The sequence below is a fragment of the Eleginops maclovinus genome, chromosome 2, assembly GCF_036324505.1.
Source record: "Eleginops maclovinus isolate JMC-PN-2008 ecotype Puerto Natales chromosome 2, JC_Emac_rtc_rv5, whole genome shotgun sequence".
NCBI lineage: Eukaryota > Metazoa > Chordata > Actinopteri > Perciformes > Eleginopidae > Eleginops > Eleginops maclovinus.
Window position 1 is genome coordinate 10,388,361 of NC_086350.1, and position 23,608 is coordinate 10,411,968.

The 23,608-nt window shown below is 40.6% G+C and overlaps 2 protein-coding genes across 3 annotated transcripts; one reads left to right on the forward strand and one right to left on the reverse strand.

The window, feature by feature from the left end:
- Positions 1-59: 59 nt before the first annotated feature.
- LOC134877287 (growth arrest-specific protein 2) lies at positions 60-17,963 on the reverse strand. 2 transcript variants are annotated; one of them, XM_063902758.1, is made up of 8 exons: positions 16,836-17,963; positions 12,902-13,063; positions 10,639-10,769; positions 7,163-7,304; positions 5,956-6,019; positions 5,643-5,853; positions 5,453-5,560; positions 60-1,178 (listed from the first exon to the last, which is right to left on the reverse strand). In XM_063902758.1, the coding sequence occupies exons 2-8, from the start codon at positions 13,044-13,046 to the stop codon at positions 969-971; spliced, it is 1,011 nt and encodes a 336-aa protein (XP_063758828.1). In that variant the 5' UTR covers positions 13,047-13,063; positions 16,836-17,963; the 3' UTR covers positions 60-968. The 2 variants fall into 2 exon arrangements, with proteins under 2 accessions (XP_063758828.1, XP_063758820.1); XM_063902750.1 differs by having other exon boundaries at positions 7,163-7,307.
- On the forward strand, positions 17,552-19,406 carry fancf (FA complementation group F). The gene is made up of 2 exons (XM_063902719.1): positions 17,552-17,634; positions 17,946-19,406. The coding sequence occupies exon 2, from the start codon at positions 17,999-18,001 to the stop codon at positions 19,025-19,027; it is 1,029 nt and encodes a 342-aa protein (XP_063758789.1). The 5' UTR covers positions 17,552-17,634; positions 17,946-17,998; the 3' UTR covers positions 19,028-19,406.
- Positions 19,407-23,608: the final 4,202 nt, after the last annotated feature.

The following is a 23,608-nucleotide window of genomic DNA, read 5'->3' on the forward strand; positions in this document are numbered from 1 at the left end:
TGATTCTTTTCAGCAACCCTACCCAGTCCTAATGAAAACATTTACAAACACGATAGATATTTCCAATTATGAAGATTCAAATTTATTGAAAATGTACATCTAAAACAGAAATTGGACCCATTTACTTTACATACAACGTTGTTTGCATATTAAGTAATCTTGTGCCAAAAATATATTCATTTTCCAGGTAAAATGTTGCAAGAAAATACTTGAATGATAAGGTGTTACTATTTATTGTAAAAAAACCGAGTTGAGATGATCAAGTTTCTATGACTGAACTACCTCTAGAGGTCAGTAATACACAACATATTAAAGAATTGCAAAACCTCAAAGTAAGACTACCATATAATTATCAATAATAATTCAATGAGGATCTGTTTTGCTACATGCTGGAACTTGAACGGGTGATTGCTCATGCACTTACAATAGAAATGATATAAAACGGGAGCAATCCTAATGAGTAAAGAACAAATGGAAATGGTATAAAAATGCATTTCATTGAAAACATTTGGACATGTAAACATTCTAAGCTCTGCTTAAGCCTAATAAAAAAACACATCACAAAGAAAAAGGGCCGTAACATTTTATGACCAACGTTTGGTTTCTAGGGGACATGTAAATATTTGGTATCGTACATTTCTTTGGACAGTGAAGCTTCCACTTATCGTCAAATGTCAAAGTTTAATTTGAAACGTGTGTGAGGTGACCACTGAAGCCACCTGTGTATTTAATGTACTGTTAAGGCAATAGGAACTACAATGAAGCCAAAAGGCAAATTAAATGGGGTAAACAAAACATTAAGCCCAGGGAAAGAGTCTAACTGCTGTCTACTATCACACACACCAGTTGTGTCTGTAGCCATAATAAGTAAAAGAACAGGGAAAGGTTATATAGCCACGTCCATTAGAGAGTAAACATGGCAGGAAGTCGCCCTCCTTTTATGAATGAAGAGTTTCAGTCTCATGTCTTCACTTCTTGCTGCGGTAGTGGGCAGCCACCACCAGGTAACTGTCAGGGGTGAGGTCCTTGATGTTGGGGGACTTGGTGCAGATGGGGGACGCCTTGCCCTCCACCCGGGAGATTTGGAGCATGCGGCACGGATCGTGTTTCAGCAAGTAGCTCTCAAAAGTCTCCCAGCCTCCACCAACACGCACCATCACATGCTTGTTGTGCAGCATCTGCAGAGAGAAATAGGATTACAGAGTCACTTCTGATTCTGCTCTGTCAATGGAGAGATTTAAATGGTTGTTGCTGAGCCCCTTCTTTCAATAGGACTAATGTCATTTCACTGATTAAGACTTTGGTTCTCAGGCAGAAGCTGAATGAACACTTAAGTATGGCTTTGATGTCAGAGGTTGTTGATTGATGTTAGAGGGGCCTCAGACTGGACAGTTTTCCCTGGAGAGGAGCTCTATCCATCTCTCACCAGCATAATTCCAAGTTGAGCAGACTACGGACAAACTCAGAATGATTGGGTTATCGCACTATTTTATTTGTGAAACTGAATAAGGCAACACTTCCATGCTAGTGTCTCTGTGAAACTGTACTTTGCCACTGAAGTGGTTCCAGTTCAATTAATTAATCATTCTTTAAAGCTAGTGCTAAGCAGCAATAGTGTTTACAATGATTACCATCTTAATTTACAGTGGTATCCTGACATTTTCTCACTAGCCTTAAACACAGCTTAGGCTGATGCGAATGTCATTTGATTTGTAGGTATTATTGGAAGTATTGGACATATACAGGTACATTGTCTTTTCACTGATAATGGCAATAGATTAAAGGCAGACAACCAAACGTTTCAAAAGTTTCTACCTTATAAAAATGGTAGAAAAACAAGTCACAGGATCACTAAAGTGAGTAGGATTCATCACCTGGGGATCATGAACAGTTGTATGAAATTAAATGGCAGTCTATCTAATGTGTGTTGAGATGTTTCAGTTAAGGTGGAGGACCGCCTGACTGACACACACAACATACACTATGTTAACCTGGCCAAAAAATCATGCATACAAATGAAAAAAAGCATATCTTTGTCATCAAATTTACAGTATCCACTCTTAACCAATGTTTAACACGCAGTGTTTCTTCATTGTTCAACATTTACTTTGAATGTTGCCACCTGCCACACATTCTCAAGGTTGGGTACCATGGCAACGTTAGCCGTTATAATAGAGAGAGGAGGAAATAAAAGGCTCTGATATATTGGATGCTTAGACACTCGCATTCCCCAGAGGCTGTGCACATAAAACACGTCCGCCTCACTATGGAGCGTTATCACCTCCCTACCTCATTAACACGACATTACACCTCTCCTAAAACATGCTTGTTTAGCGGAGGCCCATCTCCGAGGAAATAATAAGTGACATGTGATTATTAAGATTTTGATGATGCTATGATAGTCTTTAAAACAAAAACAGTAGGAGAGTGATTCAGACAAATACCAAGCTGAATCGTTTGATAAAAAGGGTAAACTACCTCATGCGATTGTCACCTCAGTCTGCCCTCCAGCAGCAAAACATGCAACATTTATAAGCCTCTCAAAAGAATCAATCAAGAGGGCACCGGTGGGGCAGCGCTTCCAATCACCAGCACCAGGCCTTCAGGCTTTGTGACTGTGGATTTAATGGTCCTGTGCCATGCAGAGGGGTTTCAATCATGCTGCTTTGGGACAAGACCAGCAGCCCAGAGAAGGACAGAGGCCCGGGGCCGAGCTCGCGACAGCACTTCTCACAAACCCTGCGATGTTTCTCTGCCCCCTTGTTAAGGCTACAGTCATTTCATTTATTCCAGGAGCTGAGAAGGTCAGTCTCAGGCATGTACAGAAAATTGTGGTGTAGACCCTTAATGCGCGCTGCATGCCACTGTTGTCCTTGCGCCATGGCTGCCTACAGACGTCACTGTATTCATGCCTTTTCAGTGGAAGCAGCTGCTGGAGGGTAAAACCATCGATGGAATTTTAATTAAAGCATTTTTACTGTGAAGGGTGCTGGCTGAGAGACAAAGGGATAGAGGTTTAACACTTCTTTGTGCTGATCAAATGATGTATCTCACATAATGTATCCGTGAGTACACATTATAACGCATGGTAATACACATGGGTAATCTTGAATTCGGACCTCACAACATCTGGCCAAAGTTGCCATCAGTGGGGGTCAAAGGGTACATATGACCCTGGCCCAATGCCTGCTAGGGAGGGTTGGTGATAATGCTACATTGCTACTTAACGTTAGCTGTTAGCTGTTAGCAGCACAGTCCTGCTTGGCTTAATAACAGGCTAAAAGCTAACAGCTAATGCAGCTCCATTGACATACATTATGATGCATTCAAGCACTATTTATGTTATAGTGAAGGCTAAAATGTTGTTTTGGGACCCAAGCTGAGACAAATAAATTGTTTGAAGGAAGGGTTTTCACAGCAAAAGATAGTGCTAAAGGAATTATGGTATTTAACATAACTCTAAGCAACTAATATGCGGCAAGATCTATTTTAATCAAAGCATTACAATTAAAATACAATAATTTATATCACATTCATTTGAATTGTGTTTTTTATACAAATAATCACTTCAGTTGACAATAACTACATAGAAGCATAACATTAATAATTTGCAACGGTTTACACTTTGGGATGGATAATTTCTCAGACGGTTGTGGGACCGTGGTGAAATAAATAAGTCTGGAGCCTTGGATGAAGGACCCAATTTGGAAAATGTTATTCCCCTGTCCATAATTCCTAACGGCTGGCCTGCCTGAGGTTTCCTTCTTTTTCCCCAATTAAAAGCTGTTTTGTGGGGAGGTTTTTCTCATTCAAATCAATGGTCTACGCATAAAGCAAGTCATATGTTGTACAGATCTTTAAGGTTTAAGGTTCAGCTCTTTATACCATGCAGGATTGCACAATAAAATGCAGTTGTAGACCTATACTCTGTGCTACACAAACAGAAAATGTCAAAACAAATGTTGAAATATTTTAAATTAAAAATAAAACACAAATAAATAGAGTTAAGCCTACACATAAGAAAGAAAGAAAAAAGGAAAACTGCATTTTATACATAGGAGAGCCCTCATAAGGTAGTGTGGACTACATCACAATCAGCATGCTGTGTCGAGCAACACTCTCAACATTTGTCCTTGGTTGCTCGGCAACACAAGGACAGTCTTTGGACGGCACAAAGTGATACCTAAATCACAAATCTGATACATATTCACATTTATTTAAGCAGGAAAGTAGAGTCTTGCTATCTTCGCTAATGTTTAAAAAAGGGAATTGTTATTCTAAACCTCACACTGACTGAGATTTGGTCAAGATTTTACATTTTCAGTTGCAGTGTAATGTGCGGACAGCAGAGGACATCCACGAGTAAACTCTCTTTTGAACGTCTGCACACTCTGAGCATACCGACCGCATGAATCACATTCTTAGAGGTGTGAATCCTGGTTGCGGGTTGCCAAGTTACCAGGATCCCAAGGGGACGAATGCTACCTCTTTAATCTGAATCTGTGTTCGCCTCCATTTATCCTGCTCCAACATCCTTTATCCCTCCACTCAGAGAGAGTCCAGTTACATTTCCTGGGGTGACGGATTCAGTGTGATTATAAGATGTAATTAATGCAACGGCCAGTATTGAGTGATAAAGCTCAGTAAAATATTTTCCTAGTAATATCCTCGGATCATATGGAAAGACGTGGGTGTTAGTTTCCCTTTTATAGCCGGTAAGTCACATTGTGTTTGGCTGAAGATGGACATTGTCTGCATACCATTACCAGTAAATGAGAACTCACAAAGGCGGGCGCTCCAGACACAATGGCTTACTTTCATCGCAAAGCAAGCCCCAAGTATCAACACACTGCCATATGTGTGAACGCAGAGGGGCTTGCACTGCACTGTGAGACCTGATTTTTGTCAACCCAAAACGGATTTTTAAAAAAGAATAGAATGGAGGATATTTGATGAGAACTTGTCATTTTTTCCTGAGGTTTCTCTCTGTTTGTTTTGTAATAAATATTGCAACCCATTAAAAAACAATGAGTAATAAACTGAGAAAAGTAAATCTCCAGTCCTGTTCATTTTATAGACACTGGCACTTTCATGTGGTACTGCATTTTATAGGGCAACAGTCTACTTTTTCTCCAACGACGTTTATCCAGCCGTGCATTTATTATTGACTTTTAAGACTATGTTTATGTGTTTATTTTTCAATGAAAGATGCATCGGTGAACAATAAGCTAGCAGACAGTGTGTGAAGTACAGTATGAAGCAGGAAAAAGTATTTAGACTGTTTACCATCAGTAAGTACAATAAACTATTTGAAGTCAGAATATTGGATTTTAATTCAAATATTTAAACTTTATTCAAAGTATTTAAAGTACTCCTTAGGCAGGTCCATTTTAAACTTTTAAAATACTTTTGAACAAAATGATAACTGATAATGTTACTGTAAATATCTCACCCGGATGAAAAGCATCTTCTCTCCAACACGGTATCGACCCTGGGAATGTCTCTCTACACAGAATTTGTTCGGACATCTGCAGGGGGGATCTTCGGCAATATGCCTCACCTATAAAACATACAAAGAAAATTAAAGATGTGTCACCACTGTTATCATAAGAAAAAACAGAGGTTAACTACTGCTGACTTACAGCATCATCCAACTGCTTCCCTGTGCTTTTCTTGCTGGAGCTGACTTTAGTTGGAGTCGGAGATGGGGTAGGAGACGGGGAGGGAGATAAAGAGGGAGATGGAAGAAGGGGCGGTGCTGGGGATACAGGTGATGGAGGTGGTGGAGGAGCTTTTTCTTCCTGTTCAATCTCTTTCTCCAGTTTTATGAGGCCAGGAGGCTCCACGTTGTACCTACACCAAGGAAACAAAGAGTGATGTAATTTGATGAATGAAGAAATAACAAAAGGAACATTGTAATGGAGCATAAGGATATTTAAAAAAGCATGATCATACCGGGATGCTATCCGTCCCAACTCTAGCAGACAGAGACACACTTCTCGGGGCTGCTTATGAAGAACTACAGGAAGAGATCAAGTTTTAGCTTTACAGTGTACGGACATTGTATGATATCTGGAAAAGGTAATGAGTGAGGATGAGTGGATGAGATGCACATAAAGATGAGCTCATGAACTTCATGCATTCAAATGATCCTCTCCTCTGCAGTTCTGTTTATCTCAGATGATTGTTGCTCAAAATGGAGGGGTAAGCTATGGCTTGAGGTGTTTATTTACACCACATCCCTATAAATATATGAGCAGACGGTGAGACAAGATGTGTGATACATGTGACACACCACACCGTGCATTACAGACAAAATATTGACTGCTTGATAGCAAACCTGGTGTTGTTACATCTACTGTTGAACTGATAAATCCATCCAGAGAAATAACAGAAGAAAGAGAGAAAGAAAGAAGTCAGCTGTTACAGTTTTCTAAATTCTATTATAACATTTTATATCACAATTGCATTTCAACTGCATGTGAAGGTGCATTGTTGATGAACTAACATGTGTGAGTGACTTGGCCTTCAGCAATGATTTGCATAGTTGAAATTGCATAGCGACGGCCTAGCAGCCATTAGCCAGACATTACAGGAATGTAGGACTATTTTTGGTATTTCAGTTAATTGCAAGGTGGCATGCCTCTGATCATAAGGAAACATTTCAGTCCAGGCATTTCTTAACAGAGAGCACATTTCAGTGACATACCATTCAAAAAATCCTTGCAATAGATAGGAGAGACATTGATAACAGGGTGAGTGTGTGAATGAGGAAGAGAGCAGAACTGGGCTGTGGGAAACATTTGCATAGTGTTGGCCTACTTTCTCTCTAACTCACACCCTTCTTTCTGTGCTTCCTTTGCTTTACTCCTGAGGTTTGGTGCAGGAGTTTTCAAGATGCACACATCCTGTGCCAGGTAAAGACGCTCCCAACAGACTGCTGCCCTTGTGAGGTTTGTGTAAATGTCAAAAGAGTTAAAGCAAGACCTGGGATGCAGTCCAACCTGCGTGATACTCTACCTGAACAATCACGCCATTCACAGGAGAAAGACATTTGAGCACTATGCCCTGGTCGTGCCAATGAGGCCAATTGTGGTGTTTATGTTTATAAACTGTCCTTTTTTGTCTAACATTCAGATTGTATTGTATAGAGTACACTTACCTAAATCCTCCGATTCAAACAGACATGTTTCTCCAACTCCAACCTTGCGACACCAGGACAGGAAGTTGGCTGTGTTGTCCCGTGCAAAGAAGGAACCGGAGGGAGCGCTCTGCCGACATGGTATCCTCCGAGAAGGAATACTCTGCTGGAGACATAAAAGGCTTAGAAGATTTCATGTACTTCAGGTACTTCCTGCACGGCTGCAGCTCAGGAGGTAGGGCTACAGTAATCGGTAGGTTGGTGGATACCCGGCCCCTGAAGTGTGCTTGGGCAGGATAATGAACCATAAATTGCACCCAGATCCGTGTGTGTGTGAATAAATGAGCATTATATTGGATAATGGGCAGTTTGGCACATTGTATGGTCTGCCATTAGTGTATAAATGTGTGTTGAATGGGTTAATGATACAGAGAGTGAAGGCGCTTTGAAAAAAAGGTGCTTTATAAATGCAAGTGATGCTAATAAACCTGGGCATAAGAAATATACATTGACAAATAAGTTACAGATGAACATGAACTTTGAATTTGTGCTTGACAAAGATAAAAAACAGAGGTCTGCCATTGTGATTTGCCCAACCCAACCCCCTGAGTTTCCATCAAAGTATAGAGCCACATACTTCCTATCTACACTGATTTCTTCTCCATCTGCTGCTTTCGGCTCCAGATCAAGGACATTATACAGATCAATATGGGAGATGGCGTGTTAGAAAAGTGGAGCTACTTCACCAGGCCTTCTATGATTTGGGATCAAATGACAAGCTTATGGGTTTCAGCCCCCACACGGTCTGTTCGGGGAGATTTATGCGCCTCGCTGTGGTTTTATACAGGATATGTGCGTCTGTGCTATGAGAAAGGTGCAATGAGCTCATGCTGGAAATATGTAGGCTTTGTGGGTATTTTTCTTTTCTTTCCAGGCTCTCCTTTTGACTTTTTCTGGGATCCTTTCTGTTTTTGAATTACTTTGCATTCCTGGAGGAATAATGTCGACCACATTGCCAGTTTCGTTTGATCTCACAATCAAAATGCCACGTTGTTGTTTCTGTGGCTGCTTGCTGAATTATATGCATCTTAACGTATCTAATTATTGGGCAGACGACATTATGAATGATTGCATAGAATCCACTTGATTTCCTTTCAATCAGAAAAAGTCCATCTCAACTTTCATAATTGTTGCACACTTTAATGGAACAGTTTGGCGTTAATAGTGCACATTACATCATTGCCCATCTTTAAGCAGCCAAATAACTCAGCTTAGATAAAAGACTTGAAACAAAGTGAAACGGCTAGCCTGGTTAACAATCTCCATTTACCAGCATCTCTTAATCTTTGTGGATTATGTGCCAAACTATTTCCAGCGCAGTAACTTTATGGAGTCTCTAGTGGTTGCCTGCAGAGAAATAATCATCATCACAAAACCCCTTTTACTAGTTTACTTTACTTACTTTACTTTAGCAATGACGGTAGGCAGATTTTGCAACTTTGGACATTGACAGGCTAGCTATTTCCACTAAGTTAAGCTTAAGATGTGTTGGCCGTATACTTTAGCTTCACATTTAATGAACAGATGCTGAAGTGGTTTAAATCTTCTCATTTAGCGAGAAGTAAAAAAACGTATTTCCTAAAATGATACTTTAGATGTTGATTGATAGTATAGTCATACATTATAACAATAATTTAGGTTGTGTCACATGACGGTAGTATGACAGAAATATCATCTCCAGTCATCTGATATTGATTGATGTAAACATGTGGGAAGATGTGCGAGAGACAGCATGTACAAAGGGATTTATTGTTTCTCTCTGCTGGAATCACTTAGTCCCTTTCCACATACACAACTTATAATGAGCTTTAAGCCAGATGTGAGTCCTCTTTAAAGTAGTAAAACATAACAGTAAACAACTAAAGCTTAATAAAGAATAAGAAGCTAAAAAAGTAACAACTGTTTGAAATGAATCAGAAACCTTAAATGACATTTGGCATGGTGAACACGGTTAATCTTTTAAGGCACATTACACTGATAGTGCTTAATGTTAGCTGTAAGTATAAACTATGAAACATTATAATGCAACTTTGTTTGGCTGTTTAGCCTGAGTTGCAGGTCAATGTACCACTTTCTATTTTTTTATTTGCCTCAGGACTCTGAATGTTGGCCACCGCGATCAATAGGCCCCTCTATTTCAGTGGATCCTCTGCCGTCCCACGGTCACTGACCTCAAGCATTTCCTCACATCTGTACTTCTACACTCACACTGAGATCAGGAGACTCACCGTCATCAGTAGCATCAGGGAGCACAGTAATGCCTCAGTGCAAACATCAACAACTCTCACTGAAGAGCCAACAAAAGAGTCTTTTGCTTCCTTTCCTCTCAACAGGAACTAATCAGAGTTTCCCCCTGTCGGAAACATAGGACCCCACTGAGCAGACCTCATGTTCAATGTGTGAGTCAGTGTGGATATCTTAAACTCTTATCAAGCCAAACCTTAAACCATTTGAAGGCTTTGAAATAAAATACATTTTTAGAAGTCCAACGCAAAAATGGTTAAAACCAAACAAAGAATATTTCAATGTTTTCTCTGCTTTGTCAGAAATAAGCTGAACACATGAAACTCTTTTGAAGTATCTGATACAATCCGAGTGCCTGAACCCTAATTGCTCTGTTTTCTTGAGCACTGACCCAGTAAAATATCTGATTACGACTTGCAGGGTTACCCTTTAATCTTATAAAATTCATTAAACCCTCACTCAAGGGTCACAGAAATGCACATTTAACGTAGTTCTGCCAATTCTCACTGGGGATGTGGGGCCCCATCAGATAATGTGTGGCTGCCAACCTTATTTTTCCTTTTTCTTTTTTGCAAAAGGCTGCAAAACCCCCATCCCCCATCCCACCCTTTGTGCTGTGCTTTCTGAAATGATGGAGCGCTTTGCAAAGTTGGGGTTTAGGGCCGCTGACAAAACCAATCAACAAATAAGATCTATGGACAGGAAGGATATCAAATATAAAGCTTTTAACCCGTTTTAAGCAACAGTATATTTCTTTGACACGAGAGGGACTCTCATGGTGTAGATTTTATTGATCTTATTGAGGGAAACCTGATGTCAGGGTTTAGCTGTTCCTGTTTCAGAGAGGGTCAATAACACTTCAATACTCTTGTCCTCAAGCAATCTGGTCGCAATAAATTATGCAGGTTTCAATGGATAATTTATGTGGCAAACTAAAACTATTATTAACCTTAGATTTGGGTTTTTGTTAAACAAACCATACATGTCTGGATTTCACATTATTTTGTAATCAAGCAGGATCGTTTAAATCGTTAGGACCATAGTGATTGTAAGTCAAAATGATCTATTAGGTCACTATCAAAATAAATCTGCTGTCGGTTTATTGAACACTTTCACGATTTGGCTCCCAGATTTAATGTTTTACTGAAACCAATATCATGCCAGACTTCTATAATCATCGGGTTACTTGGTACCTTTTTGTCGTGAGACGCAGGCAGGTCTTCATTATTTTGCCTGAACTTCTCCTGGAGTGTCTCAGCCAGCTGGCACAACAGGAAGCCATTGTCTAAGCGAACCATGAAACTCTCAGCAGTGATTTCCAGACCTGACCAGGGGACACATAAAGAAAGCAAAGAGTTCAGCAATAAATTCAACTAAAACATTTTCATTTTAAAATATATGCATTCAGCATAAAATTAAATGTATTCTCCAGTCCTGTCGCAGTTATAGCTGAAGCAATCGTATTGACTCTCAGAAACTCCTTGGCTTATTAAGCTTGGCTTGTGCTGCTGGGTTTAGGCAGCTCTGCAGAAGCCAAATGTTCACATATTACAACTTGACTAAAGGGGAATCTGTGGGGGATTTTCTGCTAGTACACTGCAGGGGGTGCAACGACAAGATCACATGAAAAGGGGGCACCTGATTGTACACATTACTCCTCATTATCCTGCAGTTGCACGGATAGATTGGTGATCAACATGTGGTGTCCAGTTGACTGACTTCCAGAGGACCATTCCTTTATAGTTAGATCATTGTGAAATGGGAGGTGGTGGCAGGGGGGTGTCTGTGGAAAGAAACCCGAGAGATTTTTTTTTAAAATTCCCTTTTCTTTTTCTTATAGGAGGAGGGGTCTAGGGGGTTCGACGTTTAATGAGTTCCAAATGTTGTAATTGAGCCAAGAAAAGGAAGATTTAAATCTTGAGAAATACTCAGTGAGCGCCCGTCTTATATGCTCAAACTCTAACTTGCTCCTTGCTGTGTGAGGAGAGTATATTCAAGAGGGAAACATTTCAACTCTGCTTACTCCTGTAAACTGCTCAGTTCCTTCAGGCTCCCATCACAACAACAACATGACTCATCATTATGACCACGCATCCCGCTCCCACTCAATCAGTGCATTCGTTACTCCGCACCGCTCCTCCAACCTAAAACTGCGAACTCTGTCGAGCTTTCATCATAGAATGTTTAGATGCTGAATACAAACCAACAAACTGATTTTGCCACTATGTATTTAGTGCAAAGATGTGGACGCACATCTTTTGTCCTTGATTCCTTAAAGAGCAGACCAGACATTTCTAGCTCAGCTGGTTCCAGCGCAAACACACACGGGCCCAGAGATAACAGGCGAGATACTGAAGTTGATTGAAGTTTTTAACACACTAGCAGGAGTCAGTTTCAGGAAGTTAATTGCCTTCTAGTTGCTTTGAGAAATGATAATCTGCAGGAGGTTCCATGGCGTACCTCTCACTCTCCCTAGATCAATCTTAACCATATTCATTGCAATTTTAGTTCAAGAAAAGTCTCAAATAAGTAGTTATCTCAGCAGGCTGTCTCTCTTCTTACTATACACTCTAACAAAACCTAAAATGTTGATGCATTTAATCTGATGCCTCTTAGAAATGCAGCAAACAATTAATATATTTTTACACTCTGAGGAAGGAATGTAAGACTTTGTTTTTGCTAATGAGTCAATTTTTGTGAGGACATTTGTGCCACATGAGCAGGCAAACTAACATCTTTTAGAGCATCTCAGTTTGAGTTTGTCCTTTTACTCGTGATAACTGACTTTAGTTATCAAATAAACTATTTTTTACGATGCCCAAATAATAAACCACAATGAGTCGAACAGATGTTAACCTGAAACTTAGCTTGCTGCACACACCCAATTAAATGTAGTCATGAAATTTAAATCAGATCCTCCGAGGGCCTTGGCATTTGTTTTGTGAGTCCACCGTTGAAGAAGTAGACTTCAAGGGGTGATTTATTATGCAATAGCAACCTTGCACAAAGCTGCTGATGTTCCCTCTGCTGCTTATTCTCCACCATAGGCTGAGCATTATTCGAGAACTCCTAATGAGGGCCATTATTCAATTAAAGAAAATCTATCCGAGAGAGTGTGAACATGGAATGTGGTTCACACATTGCAGTGACTTTAAAGTTGTTTGTAATGAGGTTCAGATTGATTTCAGTCCCTTGCAGAGCTGTTTACATCAGCAATACCTGTTCAACTTATGTGCAAGATGAGGAAATGTGCTATTTCTAGCACAGTGATTTGAATGAATCAGCATCAGCACCTTGTATTTGTTTACAAACTTAGCAACATAGTTCCTGAATAATAGAGGGAAAATTCTTCTTATATATACCAACAGAAAATACACTTCAACATGACGTATAGGCCCACTTTGTCAATGTAAGTCAGTGATATATTGCTAATTGGACTGATTGTGTATTCCCTACCAAGAATATTAGTGAGCCACAGGGCCAGGTCTTCCTTCATGGGCAGCAGGCTGGCTTCATGTCGACTGGCGAGCCACTGCTGGTACTGCTGCATGTCTGTGAGGCCGGGGCCACCGGGATGTTTGGGGCTCAGGGTGCTGCACATGGTTCCCAATCGACGGCCTGAAGTAAGAGAGACAAAGACAGCACAGGAAGAGACACAAGGTAAACCTTCAATGCTAGTTTGCAAAGACAACACTAAGACATTACTATATGCAAGCCTAATACTGTAGGAGACACAACACAATGTGCAGTCAATTCTTCATATATTAATAAAAAGGCAACAACTCACACTAATTGCCCATACAATATCAGGTTCCATAAAAAGGTTCCATTATAACTTAAAGTGTATAGTGGTGTCTTTCAATGTCTTATTCTGAAGAAACCAACAGTATAAAACCCAAAGATATTCAGATGACAATGTATAAAAGAGGAGATAAAAATACTAAAACAAATATTCAATATCTGCAGATTATCTTCTGGCAACAGACCAACCAGTTGGATCAGACCTTGTCTACATCTTGATTATACTAAACGTGTTATTCAACCAATAAGTATTTATGGTTTGATAAAGGCCTATAATGATAACAGTAAGAATCACTTAATAATAAATACATTTTTGTTAATACATATGATCATAAGCTAAATTATCATGACAATATTTTCCACAACAGCTATTCTTCAGTCAGTCAAATATTTCCAAAAGGACTTGAGGAGGATCAAATGAATCCAAAGAAAAGAGAGATCTGAGGCTTTTGTACTCTTGGCCAAATCCTGGTTTGATTTACATTCACCTGATGACATGAGACAGCACAGTTCCTGTCTGCCTCTTCACTGGACAAGAGACACTTTTATACCAGCGAGACAGTTACAGTGGGACTTTTATTCAACAATCAGCCAACAGAAACAAAGAGCTCCTTCATATTACAGATACAGTCTATCATAGAGACTAAATCAATCCAATCCAGCAGAAACAGCAGCAGGCCTTACATTACAGCTTGATGGAGAGACTGTGTTTGATATCAATATTCAGAGCGACATTTAACAGCTACTCACTGCCTGCAAAGTGAAGTCAATGAGTAAATGAGACATTCCTCGCAGTCTTTTTCCAATATTGCGCTGCAGTGTGCCAAGGTTTTTTGACTGAGCTGTAAAGTGAAAATCTTTCATATTACAATCCAGTATCACTCCATTAGTGCGGTGAGTAACTGACCACCAACTGGGCACCAGATGTAAGATCTGACATGAAGACTGTATGTGTGGAATAATATAAATGAATAAGCAAAAGAGTCTTTATGGATTGTTTAAATGTTGGGTTATTAAAAAAAAAGTGATGGTAATGCATCACAAGGGCATGGTCTTCTGTTATTACAAAGACATGGTTGATGTAATGAGAGATGCTTTTGTTCCACCTTATCACTTGTGTGATAGGTGGGCTTGACAAACTACACATTTTAACAATAGAATCAAGTTGCTGCATCTAAAAATGTGTGCCTCAAGCCGGGCAGTTTGGACACAAGCAGGAACATCATACATTGTAGGCAAATACTGTAGCAACAGGATATTTGATGCAAATTACAAGAGGAGTTTACCCAAAGAAGGAAGCATAGCTGCATGAACAATTAGTACATAGTGTGATAGCTGAAAATGTTCTCTGAATACTGAGGGTGTGTCACACAATGTGAGGAATCTGACCTTTAAAAGCCGTGTAACATTTCAAGGTCCCTCTGGAGCTGGCTGTACCCAAATCACACTGTGGTGCCACGCTGGACCTCGGGACCTTGATGTCCGACCAAGTTTGTCTTATCTTCCTGAAGACAAGAGCTCCTCGTTGTGTATACACACTAAACCTTAGAGCCCAGCACTCACACACAGGTGCAACATTCCCACGTCCACTGCAGGCTGACGGACAGAACAAGGGCAATGGGACTCATGTCTCACAGTACAAGGCCCATTCATACGTTCACCGGTCTCCATAAAAACATAAAGTCCTTGACAGGAAACATAAGAAATAGTTTTTTTGCACAATGAAGATATTATATTAAATGTTTTTCAGTTAATTTCTAAATATCTTTTAATATGCTGTTTAGGGGGGTATAGAAACCAGTATTGATGATAAGATTATGTTAATCATGCATATATAATAATATTGTGTTGGCATATGTCCTCATGGATTTTTTGCTCAGAGGTTTATCTGGTTGCATTTCACTATCCGTTGTATTATAGTGTAATTTTGAATGTTCCACTTTTTTAAAATTATGGTAACAAGACTCTCTCTCCACCACCCTACGCTTTTCTTGTGAATGTCATTCATTTGTCATAAGACAAATTTCCCAACAAACAAGTTAGAAAATCATTTCAGGACTCATTGGAGTTGTGAGTAAAGATCTGTATTCTTCTCAACAGGATTATGAATAAACATCACCCAGGATTCCCCTTTTCTTTTCCAGGAATGAGTCCAAAAGAAGCAACCAGCTGTTGTTAAACATACCTGGTTGTCTCACCACACTGCAGCCTGACCTTTCCACTGCAGGCCAAAAACACACCCAACACCATCTCTGTGCTACTGTAGTCTTCATGTAGCATATGCAATCTGCTAAACTTGCTGCTTCATCCATGTTATGTTGGATTTCAGAATCAGATTCAGAATGCGAGTTTAGGCTAAGGGTTTAAAATAAGAAATAACTCAACTCTATAGCCCAGAGATATCAGATCAATTGATACACATGTACATTTTCTTACTGGTAAAAGCCTCATGACTGCCGTAAACCTGCCACAGTGGGCTGAGAATTGCTCCAGGAAAGACATATGGATGGGGATTTCGACTGCTGTATCACATCAATTAAAAAGAAAACAAGAGTGGCTCTGTCCTCACCCTCGCTGCTCTTCATGCCTTTCTCCTCTACAACAGAAAACTCATATGGAGGCTAAATCATCCATTTAAACTCAGCATGCTGCAGATAAGTACTGTTTGTGTTTGGAGTCAGTGTTGTTATCAGGGATAAGCATATCATCAACCGTGGTCAGTAGAGTTCAAAGTCTCTAGTGACAATATCAACAAAAGCAGAATATTCTGATGATTCTACATTCAACAAAATAACATGCATAAAGAACAAGGATTGGTTATGCACAGTAGTATATCACAATTTCCAAAAAGATTGTACTTGTGTTTATTTGTGCATAAATCCTTCATATCCATAAGCCATGATACTAAAATGATTTGTTCCAGATTTTTCTAAATGGGCCTCAGGCCTGTAGTAAAAGAACCCAGTGTTGTAAATATTTTCACCATCAACAAACGGCTTTTCATCCTAAAAATGTGTCTACACATTATTCCTGCACCATACAGATCTTTTTTTTTTGCAATGTCTGAAGTTAAATGGGCTGTATTGTCCTGTTACTGTAAAATTCTTTGCAGCACATTTAATTTATAACTACTTTACGATTTTAAGATGTCTCCTCCTTTACATCTGTCACAAATGAACACAGCCACAACAGACACTGCACTTCTCTGAAAATAGGATCAAGGGGGGAACGCCTGATGAGTTATGACTGAAATCCGGCTGAGCACCCACTAATTAATAACCAAAGAAATTACTCTGAGCTACAACTGAGAAAATATGTCAGATTCTGTGTAATAAAATGTCTTGAATTGCTTTGAGAGAAATATAAAAATACAAAAATAAAAGAGTAAACAATCAAGTAAATAAGACTTAACTGTGCCCAAGCTTTTAAACACAGCATATGACATTTATCTGCAAATCTCACACCCCTCTAGTCAGAAGAATACGTTGCTGAAGTACAAGTTACAAACTCAAACCTGAATATGCATGAAGAGATTCAAAAGTCTAAACTTTATTACATCAATATAGAGAATATTAAAAATGCTCCTTACCTGGGCTCGCCCTGAGGGTTCAGCTCGATGATGTGCACCTTCCTCTCACACGTCGTGGGAGCTGCTGGATCCCAGTTTTCATGCTTTTCACCGCGTTGCACCGACCCACAGGTTAGACTCCAAAACAATGAACCAATGCAGACCGGGGAGGTCTTTCTCGCTGCGCATTTGCACAAGAATCTAACTGCACACACACACATGCACACTCACACACTCTGCTGCGACTGCTGCTGCTGCTAGCAGGGAAGTTTGATCCTGCTGCAGGCTCGCTCCTCTTTTTGCTTTGTGCTGCTGCCTCAATATGACAATTTTAGACAGAATTTAGCAGATCAGCCAGGAAAAATTAAGTCCTCCAATATTTTGTTTAAGCCAGAAGACTCCTGACTTTGTCAAATTTACAACTACTTTTGTTGTTTAAACTAAACTTGTATGACACTGTTGTATTGTAGCCTCAGAAAATAACCATGAAGCAGCCACAAGAAATACGTTGTAAAGTGCTCAGGTGTCAGAAATCCATGAATGAAAGTTTATCTAAGCAAGTTAGATGTGCTTGTGCTTGATATCCACTACCGTATAGATACAATGTATTACAAAAATACGGTATAGCTGTAAAATAAAAACTAAATGATCAAATCGAAATGCGTGTATTCTGAAATATGCTGTCTCCTGATTTATTCACAATTTCTCTTGCCAGGGCTTTTATTTTGAAGGGAAAACAGTTGACCAGAATCCAGCACTCATTCACGCATGCGCAGTAATGAGAGCGGCTCAAACGGGACGTGAGAAAATGAATAGAAAAGTGAGTACAACAACAACAACAACAACAACAACAACAACAACTATGTATTTGTACTAAAGATCCATCTTCTAGTATGTCATACTGTCGTGTATGTGTAACTCCATATATTAGCTCAGCGACAATCGTTAAAAAAGACTTTGTTTTGAAACATGTTACCGGAAGTCCTACATTGGCTTCTGTAGTTCGAATCTAACTGTTAGCTAACCTGTTGCTAACCCACTAGCTAACTCACAAAAACGTTTAGCACGTATTTCGGGGGCACAGGACACTCAGGTGGATGTTTAGCTGTATAAGTTGTCTCTTCTCAACAGTGAGCGTCCTCCACCGGCTCTCAGAGGCTGGAATGTGAACGGGAGAGCGCCCCATGGAGGCGGTGCTCAAAAACCTGTCTAGCACTGCGGAGCTGCTGGCTGTGGCGGCGCGAAGCAGCGTGGTGGAGCAGTGGGATAAACAAACCCTGTCCAGAGCCTTTCACTGGGCCCGGTACTGCGAACACCTATTCTCCAGGTTTCTCAACAACACCACAATAAGGAGGGTTATAGAGAAGCAGCTACGACTCACAAATGAAAGTTTGCGAGCTGTCTTTACTGGATACGCAGACATATGTTTCTCAGACCTCTCCCAGTGTCAGCACCTGTTGCTGGTGGGGCTGCTGAAAAATCCTGAGCTGCCCATCTCCATCATGAAGATACTATTTGACACTGCAAGTCCTGTAAACAATCAGCAGAGTGACTATCAGGATGTAACTGGCCTCTGTAGCCACATCATTCAATGCAAATCGGCTTGTAAAGTCCTGAGTCCTCTCACAGACTTGTCAGGTGCTGATGCTGAAGTGCAGGGGGCCGTGCTGATGGAGAGGCTGGAGGATCTGCTGAGTGGAGGCGGTGAGGCCAGCCGGATAGAGCACATTTTAAACTCCTTCCTCCAGGAGGGTGAAGGAGCATCAGGACATATCTGTCTGGTCATCAGTGCTGCCCTGCTGACAAGGACAAACTCTGCTGCTGCACAAACTGCTTCACAGGATTTTCTCTTGGACTGGCTGCAGAAAAAACAAAGTGTGCTGCAGCAAATGTGTTCTGCAATACCCTCAACACTCATAATAGACCTGGCAAAAAGACACGTGAAATTTAGGGATGCATACTGTGATGTGCTAAAAAAGTGGGCCTCAGAAATGGAATACAGCATGAGTGAGGGTGAATGGGTTCAAGCAAACACAAACCGGACAGTATCCTTTCAGAGAGTGACTGAGCATTTCCTGGCCTTGTTTGTGGCCTGTCCCTCTCTCAGAAAGGATGTGGAGAAAGAGCTAAATGCTTTGAACATTTCGGACGGGGACTTTGATGTCAGGGGTCTTAGTGTGTGGGGAGACCTCCTGTCAGCAATAAACAAGTGACTGCCAGTCTCAGAGCTGAAGAGAAGCCAATATGTAACTAATTGTATTTGCCTGTTTATATCTGGATGTAATGGTTAAATGCAGCTGGGAATTAAAGCTCAAAACGTTTTGATACCAAACACAATGTGTCTATGGTACAGATTATTTGAAGCTGTGAACCGCCATCAAATGTTCTTTCACATTCAACTTGTGACCTTTTGACCAAATTTCTATTCAAATTTGGCCAATTTTTCTTTATGTTTAACTGAAGTATAGCCTAACACTTGTTCTTCTGCTTGGGTTTAGGCCTAGACATTAATACAGACACTCAGTTTTCATCTACATTGGTGTTGACAGTCTTTCCAGTGCATTAAAAAAACAAAACTGAATTTCCTTCACAGAGGTTTCTTTCCAATTCACTTATTGAATGATGATGAGGTTTTATCTTGTGAAATAATTCTATGCAACTATCACACATCATAGATTTTAAAAAACGTACTAGATAACATGAGTATTGTTATCCAATAATAATTTTATTGTAAAAAGTTTTCTATTCACTTTAAATTATTGAAATATTTTGTGCCCAATAATAGCTGATATTTGTTAAATATTCACAGTTTACAAGGTCTGAACAGATGGTAGCATTACATGCTGCCTTTTATTCACTGGCAGCACGTGATCTGACTGAATTAAACTGAAAGTAATTGTCAGGCAGTGAATAGTTTCTACTTTATAAATTGGCCTCTGGAGATTTAAAGCTCCTTTATCATAATAAATCCCACCTTTAGTACCAAATCACATTTTAGATGTGTTGATTTAATATGGGAAAACAATTCTAAAGGACTAGATTATCAAGATTTGGCAAAAAGCAAAGAAAGAAATATCTTTGTGTAATCCAATTTACCCTTTTCTGACTGTACACACCTCAATTCATTTTCATTTTCACACAAACAATCTTTCAATATTGCTTCTTCGCCGCAAAACTGCTTCCCTCTGAATCTAAAATTTGGATTGGCTTGATTCCAGTCATGTGACTCGACTGCCAATTCACACATCTCAGAGCTCGCCGGTGTGTCAGAGCACCTCTGCAGCGAGGGATCAGTTAGTCAGATCAGGCATCGTCAATCAAAGCCGCACAATAGCTGGTGTGTGACATAACTGTGGCAGACAGCGGAGTAGAGAGCCGGCCGCCGCGTGGAGGGAAACACCAACACCACCACGGCTCGTTTAACAGGCCATGAAAGCAATTCACGTTCAGACAGACAAGGGTCACTGAGTAAGGGGCTGCATGTACACAACCAATTTATTTCCAATCAATGAAAAACATATGCATCGAGCTGGATGGAAACAAACAATGATTCAAGGGATCTCATCTGCTCCGAGGATAGAAATACATGGTCAGGTATTAAGGATCGTGAGAAAACAGTTGAAATCATTTTGGGAATTATTTGAGATTATATTGAGGATTTTGAACCTTAATTTTACCAAGCTGCACATTATCATTCAGCCTTACAGATTCTCTTCATTTTTAGATTTGTGTTTCACACTCTTCATCACAGCCTCACACATAACTGGCAGAGAGAGCGAGCAGCTGGGGGGATGATTCAGATGTGTTAGTCTGACTCCAAACTACAAGCCCATAATGAAGTCCTATGCCTGTATCTATCTATACTAAATCAAAACATGTTTAACCTATTATTCATAGGATGAAACCAAAAAAGGAAAGCCCTTTATCATCATTGTTTTTCTGCCTGATCATTATTTGAAAAAGAGCTGTTTTTTTCATTTAAAATAGGGTTTTGTAAAGTAATAGACCACCCCTCTAAACCAGCAGTTTACCTATCATTTGTTGTCCCATAAATGTGAGTAAATTGCCCTCTGCTGTTAAAATTACAGGGTTGTCTTATTGTATCATTTCAAACGGCAGGAGGTCTACACACCCCCATAATAACCACCAGCCCACCTTAAATGCGGGACATTGGATTGTAGCATCTAATATGTTTTCTTAAACTAGAAGCTTTTCTCAGTTAATTTAATAATTTATGAATAATAAGCATTTCTGTCTTTCATAAAACCGCGTTCTTTAAGTAAGTATGTGTTATTAGAAATGAAACGTACAGTATTTCCTGCTCTCATGTCTTCCTCGGCTTGTTTCTGATTCTATGCAGTGTATTGTTGTTGTGTGTCAGCGTGGGGTAACACACTGCAGTGAGACGTGCTGTTCTGCAGCTCTACAGGGTCGTGAAAGATAGCATTCATTAAAACTCACATCCAGCCCCCATCTGGTGGCGTGAATAGGGAATCCTCTGAGGGGCAGGGAGGAGTGTGTGTGTGTGTGTGTGGGGGGGGGGTAGAGCCCTCCCTCGGCACGTGCCTAATCCGCTCCAGCCTGGCCCTCGTCTGGCCTCGGTGATGGCTCCCAGAGGCAGGAGGGCCCCTTCGCACACCTGTGTCCCACTTACATGATGCTGATGATCAGTGGCCCCCGTCATCAGGCATGCACAGAGGACCGGGCATTCAGGCTTTCATTTGTTTTTTTTTGCAGTGTTGGTGCAGCTTCTGGAGGATAAAAGAAGTTCACATCGTCCGCTGAGGACATCTCGTAAAAACTGCTCTGTCAGATACTTCAGTGTGGTGCTGTGGTTGCAGAAACACTGTGTTTTATTTACACAGGATGTAACAAGAGGGAGAGGTAGTTTTGGGGAAAAAGTCCAGAACGTAAGAAAGTAGATCTGCAATGAATTGATTATGCAAATAATCCTGAGATGTTGGCCTTTAAGTAAGGTTAATCTAAGTTGTAGTTGTTTCATAGTAAGGTGTGAGATTTAAAGACAACTTAAGCTTTAATATAGTATCCCTTATCTGCTAATTCTGTCATCGTTTTATCCAGATTTCAAAGCAAAAGACACCCAGTAATGATGATATCGTGTAAAATCTTATCAGCCACTCATCCTTTGTCTGTGAGCGATACCAGCACGATAGGAGCATGTTGTAGCAGGGAGGGTATGAAGCTGTCAGCGTAATGTGATATGGGGGAGGGGAGCTGGTAGGACCTGTGATAGATTACCTCACATGCAACTGTAGGAGACCAGTTCTGTGGAGAAAAAACAATTGGATGTAGCAATCTGCCTCCTCTCCCTCTGATCGTGGAAGATACAATTCTCAGTCTAAACATGGTCGGGACTGAGAATGCAGGCCTTATATGGCATCACGGTTTCCCTGTCCAAATTTGTTGTTGCTTTTTGGAGCTCAACAACGATTGGCATATCACAAAAGGATTTATTTTCTTCTCAAAATGATAATCCTAAATGGAGGTTTAATACTAAATCAGACATTTTTTTATTTGTACAATGAGATTCAGAAATACTTTTGCAAACACAGCCATCTTTGAAATAAATGATTAGTTTCAGTGTGCACCTGTGTGGCAGCGGATGGATAGGAGGCATAAAACATGCCTGGCGAGACTGAATGATTTGGGGTCCAAGCTCTACATTAATAAAGCTATTAGAAAGGGAGGGGAAGGAGGTGTGTATAAATTCAATTGCCCCGAGGTAGTGAAATGTCATGCCGTGGGGTGCCATAAAACAGTAATTACTTCAATACTGCTTTGAATTTTTGGGCTCTAATTACTTGATCGTTTTGCATATGAGGGGGTTGCATTTTAGCTGAAGATATTCCTGCAGCAGTGTGGGGAGAATGCTGTGTACATTTTGGGCTGCAGACTGGAGAAGAGAGAAGGGATCAGGAGGATAATTGCAAGCAGGCAGAGTCCCAGGGGAGGAGTGCAACCCCGTCATCAAACACTCATTCGGGCTGGGTCTCATCCCGTTACAGTCCCCCAGGAGCCAAACTGCACCTGCCCCACAGACTGACAACTACTCAATCCCTCTTCACTTGCCCTCAGGATTACTCAAACAGCATAAAAAAACCTTACAGTGACTAAGTCTGATGCTGCAGAACCAACTGCAGGTACAGGATAGAGGCAGGTTAATGCAGAGAGGATTCCCACCTATGAATGAAATGTCGACACACAAATTTGTCCAATTACCCAGCGCCCCCACAGGCACGTCACCGGTGCAACAGCCATGACCACCCCGGCTGGTTAGGCATGAGAAAACATGTTCCACGTGACTGGTGACACAATTGTGTTTTCTGTCAAATTAACATGTGCACCGAGGAGCAAGCGGAGGGGAACGTTAATGGTTTCCCTCCTCAGCCGGGCAGATAATCGGATAGGAGAAACCGAGATTTATTGTAATTGCTGCCACTGGAAGTGTTTCAGACATGGAGCCGCTTCCTGTGATCGAAGCATCAGTGGAGACAGAGCCAGATTACTGAACACATTACATTGATTCAGACTGTCCATCATGTGCATAAAACCGATGGTCAACACGTTAACCCCCACCCCAACAAACTTCATGCCTGTCTATCATTTTCCTGACGAGAGAGGGGAGCTCGAAGGCTTATTTGCAAGTATACAGCTGCTGTCTGCTTATATTAACCCTGGCCTACAGTCAGAGGAAGGTGGAGAACCTACCTAATTTACTGACCATCAGTTGGTCACATAATGAGGACCTTCAAGAAGCTGGTCAAATCTCTAAT